The sequence below is a fragment of the Drosophila suzukii genome, chromosome 3 (genome assembly GCF_043229965.1).
Source record: "Drosophila suzukii chromosome 3, CBGP_Dsuzu_IsoJpt1.0, whole genome shotgun sequence".
Classification (NCBI taxonomy): domain Eukaryota; kingdom Metazoa; phylum Arthropoda; class Insecta; order Diptera; family Drosophilidae; genus Drosophila; species Drosophila suzukii.
The window spans coordinates 85,188,758-85,205,024 of record NC_092082.1 but is presented as its reverse complement, the minus strand read 5'-3'; the positions used below and the strand labels follow the sequence as shown (position 1 = coordinate 85,205,024).

General features: G+C 48.0%; 7 protein-coding genes across 10 annotated transcripts in view; 4 read left to right on the top strand and 3 right to left on the bottom strand.

Annotated features, from left to right (window-relative positions):
- RpS25 (ribosomal protein S25) overlaps nt 1-16,267 on the top strand; it is a 234,165-nt gene that overhangs the window by 5,187 nt on the left and 212,711 nt on the right. The gene's annotated exons all lie outside the window — the stretch shown is intronic.
- RpL24-like (ribosomal protein L24-like) lies at nt 356-1,172 on the top strand. The gene is made up of 2 exons (XM_017075533.4): nt 356-530; nt 601-1,172. The coding sequence occupies exons 1-2, from the start codon at nt 450-452 to the stop codon at nt 1,093-1,095; spliced, it is 576 nt and encodes a 191-aa protein (XP_016931022.1). The 5' UTR covers nt 356-449; the 3' UTR covers nt 1,096-1,172.
- Dtd (D-aminoacyl-tRNA deacylase) lies at nt 1,169-1,912 on the bottom strand. Of its 4 annotated transcripts, none has more exons than XM_065865881.2 (4): nt 1,805-1,894; nt 1,654-1,748; nt 1,355-1,587; nt 1,169-1,305 (listed from the first exon to the last, which is right to left on the bottom strand). In XM_065865881.2, exons 2-4 carry the CDS (start codon nt 1,668-1,670, stop codon nt 1,196-1,198), a joined length of 360 nt encoding a protein of 119 aa, XP_065721953.2. In that variant the 5' UTR covers nt 1,671-1,748; nt 1,805-1,894; the 3' UTR covers nt 1,169-1,195. The 4 variants fall into 4 exon arrangements, with proteins under 4 accessions (XP_065721953.2, XP_016931023.4, XP_065721954.2 ...); XM_017075534.4 differs by having other exon boundaries at nt 1,658-1,748; nt 1,805-1,892; XM_065865882.2 differs by lacking the exon at nt 1,169-1,305 and having other exon boundaries at nt 1,414-1,587; nt 1,805-1,912.
- Nucleotides 1,964-9,929, bottom strand: Sptz (zinc finger FYVE-type containing 26 spastizin). The gene is given in 9 exon segments (XM_065865872.2): nt 1,964-2,830; nt 2,892-3,019; nt 3,083-4,152; nt 4,211-4,469; nt 4,529-6,225; nt 6,284-7,562; nt 7,714-7,840; nt 7,842-9,463; nt 9,521-9,929. Coding segments are annotated over 9 exon segments (6,687 nt in total). The 5' UTR covers nt 9,596-9,929; the 3' UTR covers nt 1,964-2,400.
- Nucleotides 10,430-12,776, top strand: ninaG (neither inactivation nor afterpotential protein G). Its single transcript, XM_070996465.1, has 5 exons — nt 10,430-10,511; nt 10,564-10,698; nt 10,811-12,078; nt 12,143-12,446; nt 12,566-12,776. The coding sequence occupies exons 1-4, from the start codon at nt 10,493-10,495 to the stop codon at nt 12,356-12,358; spliced, it is 1,638 nt and encodes a 545-aa protein (XP_070852566.1). The 5' UTR covers nt 10,430-10,492; the 3' UTR covers nt 12,359-12,446; nt 12,566-12,776.
- Nucleotides 13,015-13,226, bottom strand: LOC108010619 (uncharacterized). Its single transcript, XM_017075511.4, is given in 2 exon segments — nt 13,015-13,112; nt 13,115-13,226. Coding segments are annotated over 2 exon segments (210 nt in total).
- On the top strand, nt 13,226-16,258 carry bumpel (brother of rumpel). Its single transcript, XM_065865291.2, has 8 exons — nt 13,226-14,066; nt 14,124-14,189; nt 14,453-14,727; nt 14,782-15,031; nt 15,097-15,477; nt 15,591-15,775; nt 15,831-16,014; nt 16,073-16,258. The coding sequence occupies exons 1-8, from the start codon at nt 13,707-13,709 to the stop codon at nt 16,133-16,135; spliced, it is 1,764 nt and encodes a 587-aa protein (XP_065721363.2). The 5' UTR covers nt 13,226-13,706; the 3' UTR covers nt 16,136-16,258.

Below are 16,267 nucleotides of genomic sequence, written 5' to 3'. Positions count from 1 at the left end.
AATTTTATGAATTCAATATATTTAACAATTTATAAATCCCCTATTTTGTGAATCAAATGGCAACCACCTGTTGCTGCGACTTAACAACCAATTTTTAGCTACTAACTATATTGTCTAGCTCCTTTTAGGTATCGATTCCCTATCAGCGAATGCCAATGCCGAAGAACGTTTTTTCTTCTTCGTACCAAAAACCTTTGGCATCCATTATATTTAAAAATTTAATAAGTTGGGCCTACTTAAGGTTTTAATCATACATGAAGTTGCCAGATGAGTTTATAAGCTAAGATAGCGTCACTTCCAAACAGCTAAAAAATAGCTAAATGGTCAACACTTATCACGCTGCTCAACACCGATACCGATACACTTTTATCTCTCTTCTTCTTCAGCAGCACACGTGCTAGCTGCTTGCGCTTTGTTTTTTCGCAAATTATACGCCGTAATTTGCGAAAATGCGCATTGAAACGTGTTATTTTTGCTCCAGCAAGATATACCCAGGCCACGGGGTGAACTTCGTGCGAAATGACTGCAAGGTAGGATCGATTGGCTTTCCTGTTTACGTGTGCTGCGATGTTTATTTTGGTTCACTCCATTCCTTTGCAGATCTTCAAATTCTGTCGGGGCAAGTGCCACAAGGCCTTCAAGCGGAAGAAGAACCCCCGCAAGGTCGGCTGGACGAAGGCGCACCGCAAGGCCGCCGGCAAGGAGCTGGCCATCGATCCCAGCTTCGAGTTCGAGAAGCGCCGCAACGTGCCCATCAAATACAGCCGCGAGACCTGGCAGAAGGCTCTGGAGGCCATCAAGCGGGTGACGGAGATCAAGGAGAAGCGCACCAGCCAGTTCGTGATGGAGCGCCTGCGCAAGGGTCGCCAGATCGAGATCCAGATGGATGTCAAGGATGTGCAGCGCAACATGTCCCTGATCCGCTCCCCAGCCGCTGGGCTCAGGGAGCGCCGTGCCAAGGAGGCGGCGGAGGAGGCCGCCCTCATGGAGGAGGACCTGCCCGAGGAGAAGATCACCTACGTGGATGCGCGCGAGCTCGAGAAGAAGCTCGAGGAGGGCATGGGAATCGAGGATCTGGAGATGTTAGAAGCCTAAGGACTAGTACGCTGATTTTTGTAGGTTTAAGTTGCTGCTAAAAAATAACACTAAATAAAAACCCCGTGGTACATAAATGTGATCTTTGTATATTTGGTTTTCACTTGTCCACATCCTCGTTGGCTTGCTTTTCCTCGGGACTCTCCAGGTTGATGGTCACGGGTCCATCGTTTTCTATGTGCACCTGCATGTAGGCTCCGAATTTGCCATCTGTTTGAGGGATGATATTAAATTATGACATTGGAACTCCGAGACCCACCTTTAATCTTGCTGCTATCGTAGGATTGACCTAGGCGCTCCAGGAAGTGATTGTACAGCTTTTGCGCCTCCTCACCCTTCATGGCAGCCGAGAAATCCGGCTTGTTGCCCTTGAGCCGGTGGTACAAAGTGAACTGGGAGACGCAGAGCAGCTCTAGATTGAGATCCTTGACGGATTTTTGCCACCGCTTGCCCTCCTCCTCGAACAAGCGAAGGGCCAGGATTTTCCAGACCCTAAAAAGGTAATCAATATGCTCAGTGATCCTTCGCTAGGCTGGTTTTTACCTGTCTGGAAATTACCTACAGGTACTCAACATCTTTGGCCGTATCGCTGGCCTTGATCCCTACCAGCACGCACAGGCCCGGTCCAATGGAGGACACCAGCTCGTCCAGCACTATGAAAACAGGCTTAAGCTATATCAGGGATAGAAAGTTTGGAATCCTAGCATACCCGTCACTTTGGCGGCCTTAACCCTCTGTATAACCGCCCGCATTGCTTGATATTTATATATGTATATTTATACTATCAAAATATCATTCCAAATAGTGCTGTTAAATTCATCTTTACCAGTGTTAGCAATTCCCAAAAAAAATTCAAACTTGCGCGCCCTTTTGGGAATAAACATATAACAGTATAATTAATATAAAAATAACATTGAGATAATACAGTACAATCAATAATAATATAATTTGGTTACTTGTTGGGAGAGTCTTTTTGAGCTCGAGGGTGGAATACTTGCTGGCCCTTTGGAAAGGTTAAAATTGATCTAAGTAAATGTTAAATTCTAAAAACAAATTCCTATTCTAGCCCAGATACAAAAAGTTAGGGTTCTCACTAGGTTAATGCTCAAATGATGACTTTAAAATGTTGTAAAATAGATACCTGATACCCAATTTAATTGAGATTGAGCATATTTGGATATGTGAAATTTCTTAAAGAATTCAACAAGGTACAACTTTAAAAATCATCAATTTAGCATTTATCAAGCTATTGAAATCCCCTAAATAAAATATTAACAAAGTGTTATTGCCCGAGGAGTTACGCTATCACAGAGGCGGTGGCGGGGCGCTGAGCTGGAGCTTCATCTCGCACAGCCTCTTGATATGAACCTGGCCAGTGAGCTCCGCCTGCCGCAGGATACGCCGGATGTCACCCAATCGCTCGTGCTTGTTGGCCAGCAGATAGGCGGACTTTAGCTGCCCGATGTAGATGTGGGAGGAGATCCGCAGCTCCACGCTGCCGATGCGTTTGATCAACCGATCCAGCATCTGCTTGGTTTCCGGAGCACTGCTGTGGACGGCGGCATTGATGGCAATTGACAGAATTTCGTCGGACTCCGCGGAAATGCCACCCCCGTTGTTGCTCGCTATGCAGTCCAGCAGACGTTCCACCTCGGCCAGGCGCTGGTTCCTGGCCAGGTATTTGGCTGTGGCTCCAAACACCTTGATGGCAGCCAGCTTGTATTCCTGCATAATTCTGGTAATACATAAAATGTTAATAAGAAATAACACTTAAATTGAAATAATAAGTTATTTACCCGTAAGCCAGTCCGAAACCTTCGTCTATGTTTTTGCCGCACATCAGGATCAGGATGCAGATCTGGATGCGATCTGCGGCGCCTTCAAACAGAGTGGGCAGAGTTCCTCGACTAGACTCGAGTCGTATCTTTCAGAAAAGCAATTTGAAGTAAGTAAAGTAAGTTCAAATAAATAAGAATCATTTTCCTACCTGCTTCAAAATCTGCATAGTTTTGAGTGGCTCCTCTGGCGCCTGATCATTTTCGCATTTCGCCAAAAACTTGGCAACTTGCAACTGTCGCCGGATGGTATTGATGTGCCCATTGAGAGACCTGGCATCCATTTGCATGGCGAAGCAGGCACCTCGAACGCTGGCTCCACTTTCAACGCTGCTTCTTCGCCCCTGCTGCCGCTGCAGGTGCTCCCACTCGGACAGATCCAGTTCCCCCTGGAGGTGCATGTGGGCCGACATCAAGTGCTGGGCGTTGGCATGCAGCTTTTGGAAGTTCTCACACTGCAGGGGGTAGAACTTCACACACGTCATGCTGGCCCGAATGGGATCCTTGAGCAGCAGTTGCAATTGGTACAGCGAACTAAGTTGCTGGTTTTGCTCCAGGTGGCGGCAGGTCTGCAGCAGCGGCAATCGCCAGGCACTGAGTTGAGCATCGTCCAGCTGTTGCAGTTCATCCATCAAAACGTTCAGACCACCGTTCGCCAGTTGCGGTTGGAAGATGTGTTGGATGAAAAGATCCGCGTCCAACTGCTGGTGCTGCCAGTAACGGAGTGCTGCCCGAAGCTCTTCACGCCTCATCAGAAAGTTTAGGATGTCACTGTGGCTACCGTAGGTGAGCACATAGTGCAGGGATTCCTCGAAGCCGCGTTCCTGTCGGCGACTCTCCTCGCTAGCCAGAATTTGGCCGCCATACTGTCCCTTCGCTATATTCTTAAGTCCTGCCAATGCATTCATAACATTAAGAGCGGGTTCCTGAAGAGGACGCTGTTGGACGTAGGGCTCCCGACGTCGGGTGAAAAGCGATGCCAGCGAGGAATTGGAACTACGGATGAGTGACGCCCGGTGAAGGGTCTCTGGCTGGGGTTGCGACTGAGGCATTGCGGCTATTAACTGCAGGATTTCTTGAAGCAGGGCCGGACCGCGTTGTGGTCGCTTTCTGGGCAACAGAACCGCCTCTGCGGTAGCCACTCCAAACATGTTTTTGCAGATGCTGTTGTTTAGCTGCTCACTGGAAAGGCGGGTCATGCAATGACCGAATTTCTCACGGGCTGAAATTAATTCAAGTTAAGAAAATGTCTTGAAAGGATAAAGACATCATGAGCTTACCTGCATCGTAGCAGCCGGCTCGGAGGCATGCTAGTCCGTGAGCCGCCATCACACCCGTTGTGGCGAAACCGCACTTTAGATGCACTTCCAGGGCTAAGGACCAATGCTCAGCCTCCACCAAGGCGTCCGCCAGTGTGCGGAGATTGTTGTTGTTGAGAGGTCCAGTTGGGATCAGCGACTCACAGCCCTGCTGCACCACAGCCATAATTATCTCGGAGTGCTCACGAATGTTTTCCATCTCTCCTGGAGCACCGCGAACCTATAAATAGATGGGATATATTATAACTGTTAGTTTTTAGTTTTGAAAAGGTAACTAACCTTTGCAGCGAAAGCTAGGCAATTAATCATCTTAGCCACCAGACCGTAGTCCACTTCTGGATTGGGCACGATCAGCTTTTCTAGCTTGCGGCAATGAAAGAGCAGTAGATCAACGCAGCTGCGCTGCTCAACATGATTGCGAAGAATGGACAAACTGAGGGCCACACTCGGGGCGTGCTCGTAGGAGAACTCCTCGCGCAGTAGCTTGTCGTGGGTTATGATCCCACTCAGGCGCCATTTACAGTAATCACTCTGTCCCGAAGACCTTGATCCTGATCCCGAGGTTGCACTACGCTCACTAGAGGCACCATCTCGTTGATCCCTGGCAGCCGTACTGCTGGCACAATCGTTGCAGATGCGCACCTCTAACTCGTCATAGAGCTCCGGAATTCTCAACCGATGGGTGGAGCAGGCGTAGCACACTACTCGTCCACATCGACGGCAATGATGGCGACGCATTAACATGGTGAAAGCTGCCCGTCGACAGCACATGCAGTGGCTAGCCTCCTCGTCTCGCGTCCACTGCTGTCGATTGGGTGCCTGTTTTGGCATCACGAAGGCGCCACAAAGCGAGTCCAGTGAGTTTTGGACATCGGTACCCAGAGAACCCGGCTCGGAGGCAGCCCGAACATTTGCCACACGGTAGTCTAAGGCCTTGCTGGCATAAATTCGAAGGAGCAGGTCCAAGCACTCCTGGCCCACATAGTGATCCTGTTGGTAGGAGTTGAAATTCAGTAGAATAAAGGCCTCTGACGTGGTTTGTCCTAGTTGAAACCGAATTTTGGCCGGCGTGCCTCCTGCTCCACTAACCGCAGCTGAACTCCCGGGATCGTATATATGCCCCGTTTTCTCGAAGCAGTAAGGACATGGGCCCAGTGGTTTCTCCTTCTGCAACTTGGTGCGAGCCGCGTCTAGTAGCTTTCCCAGTAGTTCGAAGCGGGCATTCATCACCAATTGTTCTACAATGAGCAGAGGATGCCGGAGTAATTTCCAAAACTGAGAACGCTCATTGGTATCCATTTGCCGTAGGAGTTCCAGGGAGAGCTGATAGTTCTTATACAGACGAGGGTCGCGGGCATGGCCTTCGAGGTAATCAATCACCCACTTCAACAGTGGCAATGACCTGAACTTATCCTTGTGTGTGTCCAGGAAATTGACTAACGATGTGGGTGGAAACATTTCCACAATGCCCAAAAGGGATTCATCCAGCTCCTCACCATCGCGCAGTTCCAGAAGGGCATCCAATAGGGTGAGCAAGCACACCCGCTGCTGGCCCGCTGATCCAGCCAGGAAAACCACACGGCTCCACTCCAAGCACAAGCCAAACCGCCGGCGTTGCAACAACTGCTCGAAGATCACATTCGGTGTCTGGCGTCCAAAGTCATAGGCTTGCGGCCAGCTCTCGAACTGAAGCAGAGCCGACACTTTGGCATATATCGTTATGTCCGACAGCGTGTGTTCCAATTCAGATCGCAAGAAAGGTGGAATAGCCTTGGCCGCTCGGCGGTGCTGTAGTGTTCGTTCTATCAGCTCCTTGGCCTGCTGACTGCTGGGAATGCGGGTGAAGTGCTCCTTCAGTAGGCGTGCACGAAGTCCGAGGTCGCTCATGTGCACCACGATCTGTATGTTACGAGGATCCTTCTCAATGAGATCTGCAATCAGCTTGTCGATACGGGATTCTAGCCGCTTTGGAGAATCTATTTGGAGAAAGAGTTTTGAGAAATAAAAATTCGATATAATACGTTATTTTCTAACCTGACTGTCCACCAATTCCAAGGAGAAGAATCTGCAGTAACAGATCCCGATCCGGCACCAACTGGTCCAGACTGGCACTATCCAACTTGTAGGCATTCAAGGCGGCTAGCACACGATTTCCATCATGCATAGAGGTCAGGAACTCCACCTCAGGCAGATTAACCAACCGTCCCAGGCAAGAGAAGTTTAATCCCGTCTCGCCATCCGGAAGGTTCCCCAGCTGTATGGCCAGCAATATTTGAGCCAACAGCTGGTTGTGTTGCGAAATATAGTTGTGAATGGATTCCTGTTTTTGCGGAGCCACAATTCGTGGCAATCTTTTCGTGGGTTCGTCGCCCAACTGGGGGCAGATGTTTAGAGAAATCACGTGAACGAGATTGAGGTGGAGAGCCGCAACACTAGCCTCGATTTCCAAGGGCGTTATGCCGCACTCGTAGATCAGTTCTCCAATAACTTCGTAGGGATCGTTGCGAAGGAGCTGAGTAGTGTGGTATTCCAGGTTGGGATCTCTGAGCTGCAGCAATCGGGCCAGTTGTTGGACATAGGTGCAGAAGCGGGCATAGTAGTTGTGCCGCGAGCGAAGCTGCTGGAACTGCCCTGCGTTGGAGCGCAGTTCCTGACCATGCGAATAGTCGGATGGTTCCTTTTGATAAAGCGTCTGAAATGCTGCCTCCCTTTGGAGCTGTAAAGCCAAAACTGACGGCCTGAGTGGATAACTCTTTAGAGAGAGCAGCTCATTCAGCGCAGGCTGTTGACCAGATCGCTCTAACAGACGCATACACTCGCAAAGATTCTGCAGGAGATTCATGGCCCCAAACTCAGAGGAACCGGGGGAGGACGACGCCTCATCGCTGGCCATCTTCTGCTGCTGCTGGCGCCGAATGACCAATAACAAATTGCTGGTTATCTCCCGGTTGAATCCCAGGTTCACAATAAGATCACATATGATCAAAGCATTCAGATTGCGCTCCTCGAACTGCTGAAGAAATCCCTGTTGTGTATTGGAACTGAGTCGCAAGATGAGGGCTTTTAATTCGGGGCTTTGTTGCAGACGCTGCGCCTGCGCAAAGTTGTCCACAACACTAATGATCTTGGACAGCTCGAATCCCTTGGCCGCCACACCCTTGATCTGCTCTACGGTGGTCTCTCCAGAGTTGGCCTGCTGCGCTTCTAATGCCTGATAATTGGTGTAGATGGTGGCCAGTTTCTGCTTTACCAGTTGCTGCTGCTCCATGAAGTGCAGCTCCCGGTTTAGTTGGCTTTGCTCCAGATGGAAGGTCTGTGAACCGCGAAAAAGAAAATTAGTATTTTATTAGTAAAAAATTAATTTGTATCTTAAACCTTTAAATGACCATATTATTTTATAATAAATAATCAGTACTAAATAAATAACAAAGGAGACTGTTATCGGAAGATTTCTAGCCACTCACCTCAATGATCTGCTTGACATCGTTAAAATTCTTAAGGGCCAGCGCCATGATGGCCAGCTGCTCTGGCGTACTGAGCATTTTGGGGATGATGGACCTCTCACACGGAGAAGTAACGCAAGAAGTTTCATTGTTCCATTGTGAGTCCTCCATCTATGGGTGATTTTGTAGCAACTGCTCCACTGAAGCTGGCTGCCCGTCGCTGCCTACGGGACTTTCTCCGGTTGAGACTGGAGGCGTGGTTGCTGCGTTCCCTGCTTTCGTCGTCGCTGGAGGCCTTCTCCTTGGCGGTGCTGTGGAGTTGAACCAATTGTAGTAGCTGTTCCGGCTCTAGAAGGCAGCTTATCGATGGCGCCGACTTGATGAGCGATTGTTCAATCTTCTGCAAAACTCCCAGCTTCCACAAAGCTTCGCTAATGGCGTCCACTAAGCGTTGGAATCTCTGTTGGTGCTCCGTGGCGCACTTGTAGTCTTGGGAATGCAACTTCTTGGTGACAAACGCCTTGAGGAAAGTGAAGAGTGCCTGCAGCGAGGGTGAGCGGCAGATGAACCCGTAGCGAGTGCGCTGACTGTGGACAGTGGTCGGACGTGGGGCCGAGGCGACGTCATCATCGACGTACTGCTCATCATCATCTTCCTCGTCATCCTCCTCATCTTCCCTCCTTTTCTGAGAATTCTGCTCTAGCTGCTCCCAGCGAAGAAAAACCAAGAGGAAAATGTCTTCCAGAAGCGAGCACAAGGTTCCCAACTGGTGCAGTTGCCTTAATTGCCCGGAAAGCTGCACAAGCTTGGCCTTGGTCGTCGTCTCGCCCTGGTCCAGGATTACATTGTACACATGGCAGAGGGCCGTGTAGTAGCTCAAAATCTCTACCTCCTGCTGGTGGTGACACTTCAGTGCAGGAGTCTGCTTTTGCCACTTGTAGGTATCCTCAAGCAGGCGCAGCAGCTCCTGGTGCTCACATCGAATTCCATTTTCGTGTATCACGGAGAGTACACCCGGCGCCCGGAGCAGGGCATCCACTTTAAGTGTTTTGCTTACCTCCCGCGGACGCAGGAAGTTGAGCAGCGTGGACAGTCGTTGAAAGTCGGCGTAGAAGAACCGATGAACTTCCTGCAACTCCTCCGGCACAGCGCTAACATCAAACTCCTCTAAGAATTTATCCAGACAGCCAAGCTCGTCCAAAGTCTGCGCGCCCAAGGCAAACTCGTTGGCTAGTCGCAAGATAAGCAAGGCGTTCCTCAACGTGGGGTCCTTGAAGCACTGAAAGTCCTTTAGTTGCTGACACACACTGGCTACGAAGTGCTCTTTTTGGCTGAGGGCCAGCCACAAAACCAGAAGTCTGGTGGGCGCCGACTCGCCGCATTGCATCCGCAAGGCCACTTGCTGCTCCTGCAGCAGATCTTCCAGGAGCTGCCCCTCGCTGCGCGCCAACATGGCCAGCATTAAGTGCTCGCTGGTGACTGATTCACCCACTAGACGAGTCATTAGCTTTTGCCGAAGTGTGGGTGCCTCTAGAATGCTCGCCGGAAAGTTCGCCAGCACACAAAGGGAACGCGGTGAAGAGACATCGCCGTCTAGCAGCTGACGGAGTAAGGTGGCGATTATCTGGCCAATGTGCAACTTAGAGCGCTCGTGAAGTAACTGCAGAAGTTGAAGGGCGGGATAGGGCGACGCCTGGAGCACGGATTGCAGGGCGTTCTGGTGGGATTGAATGGGTCCTGAGGATTTGCCATGAAGCACCTGGATGAAGGTCTGTCAAGAAGGGTAATATGTGAGGTAATTGGGACTTTACTGGATGCCAAAACCAACCTCAAAGACCTGCCGCTGATCCTTGGGCAGCAAATCCAAAAGCTGCTGCAGAGTCTCCTCCTGCTGGTCGCCCATTGTGTGACACCTGTTGCTCCTCGGCAGTCCAATGTTCTTCTGAGCTCTGCTGTTTTCTATAGCGGCTAGTGCTAGTTCATTGTTCGGTCTTCTGACTTCTGAATGGGGGCTCTCCGCCGAGTGATCTTCCACTGCTGATTATCTGGATCTGGGCTATTGTTACAGCTCGCCTTTTGTTTTCGCTGCTGTCCGACTAGCAGCTGTTCTGGCTTCGCACTTCCACTGGCGAGTGATAACAGAGGCCCGCATATTATCGCGGCGAGCCTGGAGTCGATCAAATAATGATCTTCGAGCCGAATAGCCGAATGCAATAACAAAGAATTTAGGTGGCTTACGGCTGCCAGTGATGAGTGCGCATCGATATCGAAATTGGAATCGAAATGCAGCCAGCTTGATTTGGCGGGAAAAAGCTAAAATTAAAGCTGGGAGGAAGATATGATCGAAGGCTGTGGGGTAAAAGCAACCCCTAACTATAACTTTTCTAATAACAATGGGTTAATTTAATTTTTAGAATATAGGATTGATTAATTACTTCTGCATATGTTTGAAATATAAAATTCAAGAGCCTTATATTGGGTTGAAATGAATTTTGTGACTCATTTGAGGTTGATTTTTTAATAAAAGCATAGCTTCAGAAATTTTACTTTTTATTTAAAATGTTTATGTTGCTAATTTAATTTTAGTATACAAAATAGTAGAAAACATTTTTAGCTTTATGCATCACTAGCAAAACACAGTTCGCCAAAAGCTCATCTCCGGCCGATATGCGATGCACTTGAATTCAAATTTAGCGCGCAATCCCACCCCTTGAAGGCTTTAATTGGATTAGACCAAGTCCACGGCAGTCAGTAGTTCTCGTATTCCAACTAGTTAGATTTCGTCATCGCACAGAACAGCATGGGCCTGAAATTTCAAAGTAAGCTCATGAAAAACATAAACAAAAAGGTTTTGACTGTATGTCGTTGCAGAGATCCTGGTTTTTGGTGGGATTATCATAGGATTCCTGTCTGTCATTGTGATCCTGGCAGGCACTTTGCTGAAGAATTCCATACCCAATGTCTTAACCCCAGAGGAGCGACAATTTGCTTTCGACTATGTGATTGGTGAGTGGTTTAGAATTAATTTGAATAAGTTACCTTATATTGGTACTATCATGATAACATTTTTATATCCAATTAAATATACTATGATTCTTCTTTACTTACCTTATTTTAGTTGGAGCGGGAACTGGAGGAAGCACTCTCACTTCGCTGCTGGCCAAGCACAGCAATGGAAGTGTCCTGCTCGTGGAGGCTGGAGGTCAGTTTGGACTACTCAGTCGTATTCCCCTGCTGACCACCTTCCAGCAGAAGGGCATCAACGACTGGTCCTTTCTCTCGGTCCCGCAGAAACACTCCTCCAAGGGTCTCATCGAACGGAGGCAGTGCCTCCCGAGGGGCAAGGGACTGGGGGGATCCGCCAATCTTAACTATATGCTGCACTTTGATGGTCACGAACCGGATTTTGATTCCTGGCGGGATCTGCACAATCTTAGCGATTGGGGCTGGGCCCAGATGAGATCCTTTATGGCGGCTGCCAAGCCCAAGCCCCCGGATATGCTCGAAATCCCCATACGTTACTCCAAGTTAACTGAATCACTGAACGAGGCACAGGCTCAGTTTTCCCACAAGGATTGGATCTTCCGGCGGTCTACGTATAATATAAGGAATGGACTGCGTTATTCAGTGTTGCAGCAGTTCCTAAATCCAATGCTCCAACATTCCAATCTGCGTCTGCTGCCCGATGCATTGGTGAAGCGGATTCAACTATCTTCCAGTCCATTGCTCCATGCCACCTCCATTCTGGTGGGGATTAAGGATGAGGAGAACAGGGAGCAAGAATTTACCATCGAGGTGAGGAGAGAGTTAATCCTCTGCGCTGGAGCTTACCAAACTCCACAGCTCCTATTGGCCTCTGGAATCGGAGACCCTTTTGTATTGAACAAAATTGGGATTCCCCTTCAGCATAGCTTACCTTTGGTGGGTCACAACCTGCACGATCACTTCAATGTTCCACTTTTCGTTTCAATGGGTGTTACTGGTCCTACCCTGAACCAGAACACACTCCTGAATCCCATGACCTTGATCAACTTCCTTAGCTCTGGAACCGGACCCTTAGGAAACTTTGGAGTGCTGGGAAATGTGGCTAGTTATGGAGGATCACCCTTCGGCATCACCTTCTTTGGAGCCGGTGCCATCGATGAATCTTCTCTGATGTCAATATCCAACTTTAAGGGACCAGCATTCCGGGCTCTCTTTCCACGCTATTATAACGCCTCCCAGGAGGGCTTCGTGGTTATTTCTAACTGCCTACAGCCAAGGTCACGAGGATCCGTGGGACTTCTTAACCGACACATGAGAAGAAATCCCCTGATAGATCCCAACTACCTCAGTAGCGAAGAGGATGTGGCCTGCACCATTGCGGCAATACGAAGTGCAGTGGAGGTAAGTCATACATTACGAGTTCTATGAGTTCAGTGTAATGGTACCATGGTATCGTACATTTCAGCTGGTTACTTCGGCTGCCTTTGCTTCACTGCATCCCCGCATCCATTGGCCTCGTCTGCAGGAGTGCTCCAACTTCGGTCCCTTAGAGCGAGACTTCTTCGACAACAAGCCTTCGGATCATTATCTGGAGTGTCTGATGCGGCACGTTGGCCTGGGATCGCATCATCCGGGGGGCACATGTGCCCTGGGCAGCGTCGTGGACACACAATTGAGGTAGAAATGTGGTTGACATCAAATGTATTTTGAAAATGTATGTGATTTCAGATTGCACGGAGTGTCCAATGTGCGGGTGGTGGATGCTAGCGGTAGGTACTCTTTTTAATTCAAATCTATTTTTAACCAAACAATTTTCTTTCATCATCAAAACAGCCGGAAAGATTTGAAATATTTGAACCCATTAATAATTATGACTATTTTTTCACAGTCCTGCCCCGCCCCATCTCGGGGAATCCCAACTCGGTGGTCGCGGCCATTTCGATGAGAGCGGCCTCTTGGATACTGAAGAGCGAACTGCAGGCCGGTGATTTAAAATGAATCAAATTCTCTGTGAGATTGTTGCTAATGATTTCAAGTTGAGGGACAACCTCACTGAAAAAATTAAGTTTTGTAATGAGTTGTACCTATTTCTAAACGTTTCTTTAAATCGTTATTCTTTTTTTTTTTTTAAATTTCCGAAATAAAAGGAACTTTTTCATTGTATGTATTTACATTTTCAAATATTTTAAATTTGTTTTTAAAATAGAACCATATTTCAGAACTAATTTAATATTAAAATCATTAAGCGGTATCAGTTTGTACATTATAATAATGTAACAGTCTAAACAGTCTAAGCATTTAGTATTATATTTTTTTTTTAATTCCTAAAAGGACTTTTTAAAAAATTATTTGAATGCTATAGACATTTTTTCCGAGTGCTCTGTTGATTGCTCCCGCCGTTTCGCCGGTGATCTTGCACTTGATCCCGCTCCTATCCCGCTGCAGTTCTCCTGGCTCTCTGCCAGGTGGTTCTGTGAATGACTATATACGTAGTAAGCCTCGGGTAGCGCATGGCTCCCACTCAGTTCTTGTGCAACTACAATCGGCATCAGTAAAAATTCCGACAGCGTCAATTGGGCGTTACTTTTCGGGAAATGCCGATCCGTAGTGCAACCTCCGGGATTTGGTTGTGATTGGTGCCGAGATTAAGTTGCGGCGCCCGGCTCTTGGCGAATTTTCGAAAGATCACTTTGCGTACTGGGTGACATAATTGCTTACAAGGGGGATCTGTGACGACCCCAGTGGGAATTGGGCCAGTACTTGCGCGGAGGAGCGATGATCAATGGGACGTTCCCGGAACTGGAGACGGAGGTGTCGTAATTCCCTCGCCCGCCGGCTTAACTAAAGATAGTCTCTGCCCCGTGCCCCCGAAACTAAATTACCCCACAATTGATAATTGAGCGGAATTGAATTGAATCACAGCGGCCTGGGCAGAGGCACCCAAATCTGGGCATCATATGGGCTCAGTGAGCCACCGACGGACCTGAGAGTCGGACATATACCATCCAAATCCAACGTAGTTAGTCGCCATGGCGAACATCGAGGAGATTCTGGGCGAGCTGCAGCAGTTCGCCTGGCCGGACTATGTGGCCTTTGTATCGATGTTCCTGCTCTGCATCGGAATCGGGATATACTTCGGGTTCATGAACAAGTCCGTTTCCGAGGATGACTATATGCTAGGCGGACGAAAGATGCTGGTCATCCCCATTGCCTTCTCCTTGGTGGCCAGCTTTGTATCCGGAATCACGCTGCTCGGTCTTCCCACCGAGGTGTACTCCTATGGGATCCAGTATCTCTATGTGGCCTGCGGCGTCATCGGCATGGGCGTGGTGATGGGTGTTTTTTACCTACCCGTTTTCCACGACCTGAATATCACATCCACCTACGAGGTGAGTATTGGATATACATGTTTGGATTTATCATAAATATATATGATTTCCTAACAGTATCTGGAGATTCGCTTCGATCGCAGGCTACGCCTTTACGGATCAGTGATGTTTGCCATTATGAATGTGAGTATATGGAAGACCTCAAGAGCCAATTATTCACTTATCTGATCTATTGTTCTATAATCAGAGATTTCAGGGATAAAATAATTACTTTCTAAAATTATTTCTTAATTCTTGAACTAAATTGGTCTTCAAGATTATAAAAACGATGAGATATAAGGGTTAAAGTTTCTTAATAGAGTTTTAGATGGGTTTAGTTTAAATATAATTTACAGGGTTTTTGGTAGAGGAAATAAAAATAAAATATACCATAAATCCCATCCTAGGTGGCCTATCTGCCCATCGTAATCTATGTACCTGCGTTGGCCTTCAACCAGGTGACAGGAATTGGAGTCCATACGATCACGCCGATCGTGAGCATCATCTGCGTTTTCTACACAAGTCTGGGTGGATTAAAGGCAGTGGTCTGGACGGACGTGGTGCAGGCAGTGTCCATGGTAGGAGCGCTCTCCTTGGTGGCGATTAAGGGTACACACGACATTGGAGGAGCTGGAGTGGTACTGGAGCGAGCTTGGAACAGCGATCGGCTGGAAGCACCAGAGTAAGTATAAAATATTTTAATATATAAATGAAATATGTGTACCATGTCTTTCAGTCTTCGCATCGATCCCACTGTGCGCCACACCTTCTGGTGCCTGTTCTTCGGAGGGATTGTCTACTGGACGCAGACCAATGCAGTTTCCCAGAACATGATCCAGAGGTACTTGTCCCTACCGTCCCTCGGCGATGCCCGGAAAGCTCTCTGCATCTTCTGCGTCGGCGTCCTCATCCTGATGGCGCTCTGTGGATACAATGGACTGCTGATCTACGCCACCTACCAGAACTGTGATCCCCTGACAACCAAGGTGGGATTAGTCTTTGGCAGTTTCATTTATTTTAATAATTTATTTATATATCAATCAAATTCCAGCTGGCAAAAGCCCGAGACCAACTCCTCCCGCTCTTTGTGATGAAGACCTTGGGCGAACTGCCCGGCATGACTGGACTCTTCATTGCCGGCGTCTTCAGTGCCGCCTTAAGCTCCCTTTCCACCTGCCTCAACTCCATGTCTGCCGTGGTTCTGGAGGATTTTGTCAAGCCTTACGTGAAGAAACCGCTCTCCAGCTCGGCCATCAACTGGATCATGCGTCTGGTGGTCGTCGGAGTAGGAGCACTCTGTGTGTGCCTGGTCTACGTGGTGGAACACATGGGCACTGTCCTTCAGCTGACCATGAGCCTGGAGGCGATTACAAACGGTCCACTGTTTGGCATCTTCACTATAGGACTGTTTCTACCCTGGATCAATGGAAATGTGAGTTTACAATATAACAAATATAACATTTTAAAATATATTAAATTTATTTTAATACCATTTATACCTATTAAACACGAGTAAACTTTTAATTTTATAATGCTTTATTTCAGAGCGCTTTGCTGGGCGGGGTTATGGGTGTGATTGCCATGTCCTGGGTGAGTCTAAATGCCCAATGGGCCATTGCCTCTGGAGCCATTAGCTACCATACGAAACCTTTGAATGTGGAGCAGTGCGACTACAGCTACAATGTGACCACCAGTCTGGCCAACTCAACGCACCTGCTGGCATCTGCTGAGTAAGTTTAACATCTTCACTTACTAGACCATTTTTGATATTCTTCTAATTATTAGGGACATCTTTCCACTCTACCGGATCTCGTATATGTGGTACACCACTTTTGGTGCTTCCATCACTATAATCGTAGCTCTGCTAGGAACCTTGGTATTTGGAAAGAATAATCCCAACAAAGTGGATCCTGTGCTACTCACCCCCTGCATACGAAAGTTCTTTGCTTTCGGCTTTGAAAAGCCCATGGTAAGTTTAATGGATCTTAAAATTTGTAGTCCTGGCTTATTTTGCTGTTTTTCTAAAGGATGCCTACAAGGCCGACATTCCACTACAGCACAAGCTCCGTCACGACGAGGTGGCCTTATGATCATGCGCACTCGATCCCAGATCCCAGGACACGCCTAAATTTAAAGCTGGGTAAATGTTTCCATTTTATCCTAACCGATTTTGATCCCTTGTAATATTAAAATAATTAAATATCTACATTTTATGAGTGGCT

Coding starts and splice junctions, on each gene's coding strand:
- RpL24-like (XM_017075533.4), top strand. CDS start 450: ATGCGCATTGAAACGTGTTATTTTTGCTCCAGCAAGATATACCCAGGC. Junction 531..600: donor TCGTGCGAAATGACTGCAAG/GTAGGATCGATT, acceptor ATTCCTTTGCAG/ATCTTCAAATTCTGTCGGGG.
- ninaG (XM_070996465.1), top strand. Junction 10,699..10,810: donor TGCTTTCGACTATGTGATTG/GTGAGTGGTTTA, acceptor ACCTTATTTTAG/TTGGAGCGGGAACTGGAGGA. Junction 12,079..12,142: donor CAATACGAAGTGCAGTGGAG/GTAAGTCATACA, acceptor CGTACATTTCAG/CTGGTTACTTCGGCTGCCTT.
- Dtd (XM_017075534.4), bottom strand. CDS start 1,847: ATGCGGGCGGTTATACAGAGGGTTAAGGCCGCCAAAGTGACGG. Junction 1,749..1,804: donor TAAGGCCGCCAAAGTGACGG/GTATGCTAGGAT, acceptor CTGTTTTCATAG/TGCTGGACGAGCTGGTGTCC. Junction 1,306..1,354: donor CGATAGCAGCAAGATTAAAG/GTGGGTCTCGGA, acceptor TCCCTCAAACAG/ATGGCAAATTCGGAGCCTAC.
- bumpel (XM_065865291.2), top strand. CDS start 13,707: ATGGCGAACATCGAGGAGATTCTGGGCGAGCTGCAGCAGTTCGCCTGG. Junction 14,067..14,123: donor ATATCACATCCACCTACGAG/GTGAGTATTGGA, acceptor ATTTCCTAACAG/TATCTGGAGATTCGCTTCGA. Junction 14,190..14,452: donor TGATGTTTGCCATTATGAAT/GTGAGTATATGG, acceptor ATCCCATCCTAG/GTGGCCTATCTGCCCATCGT.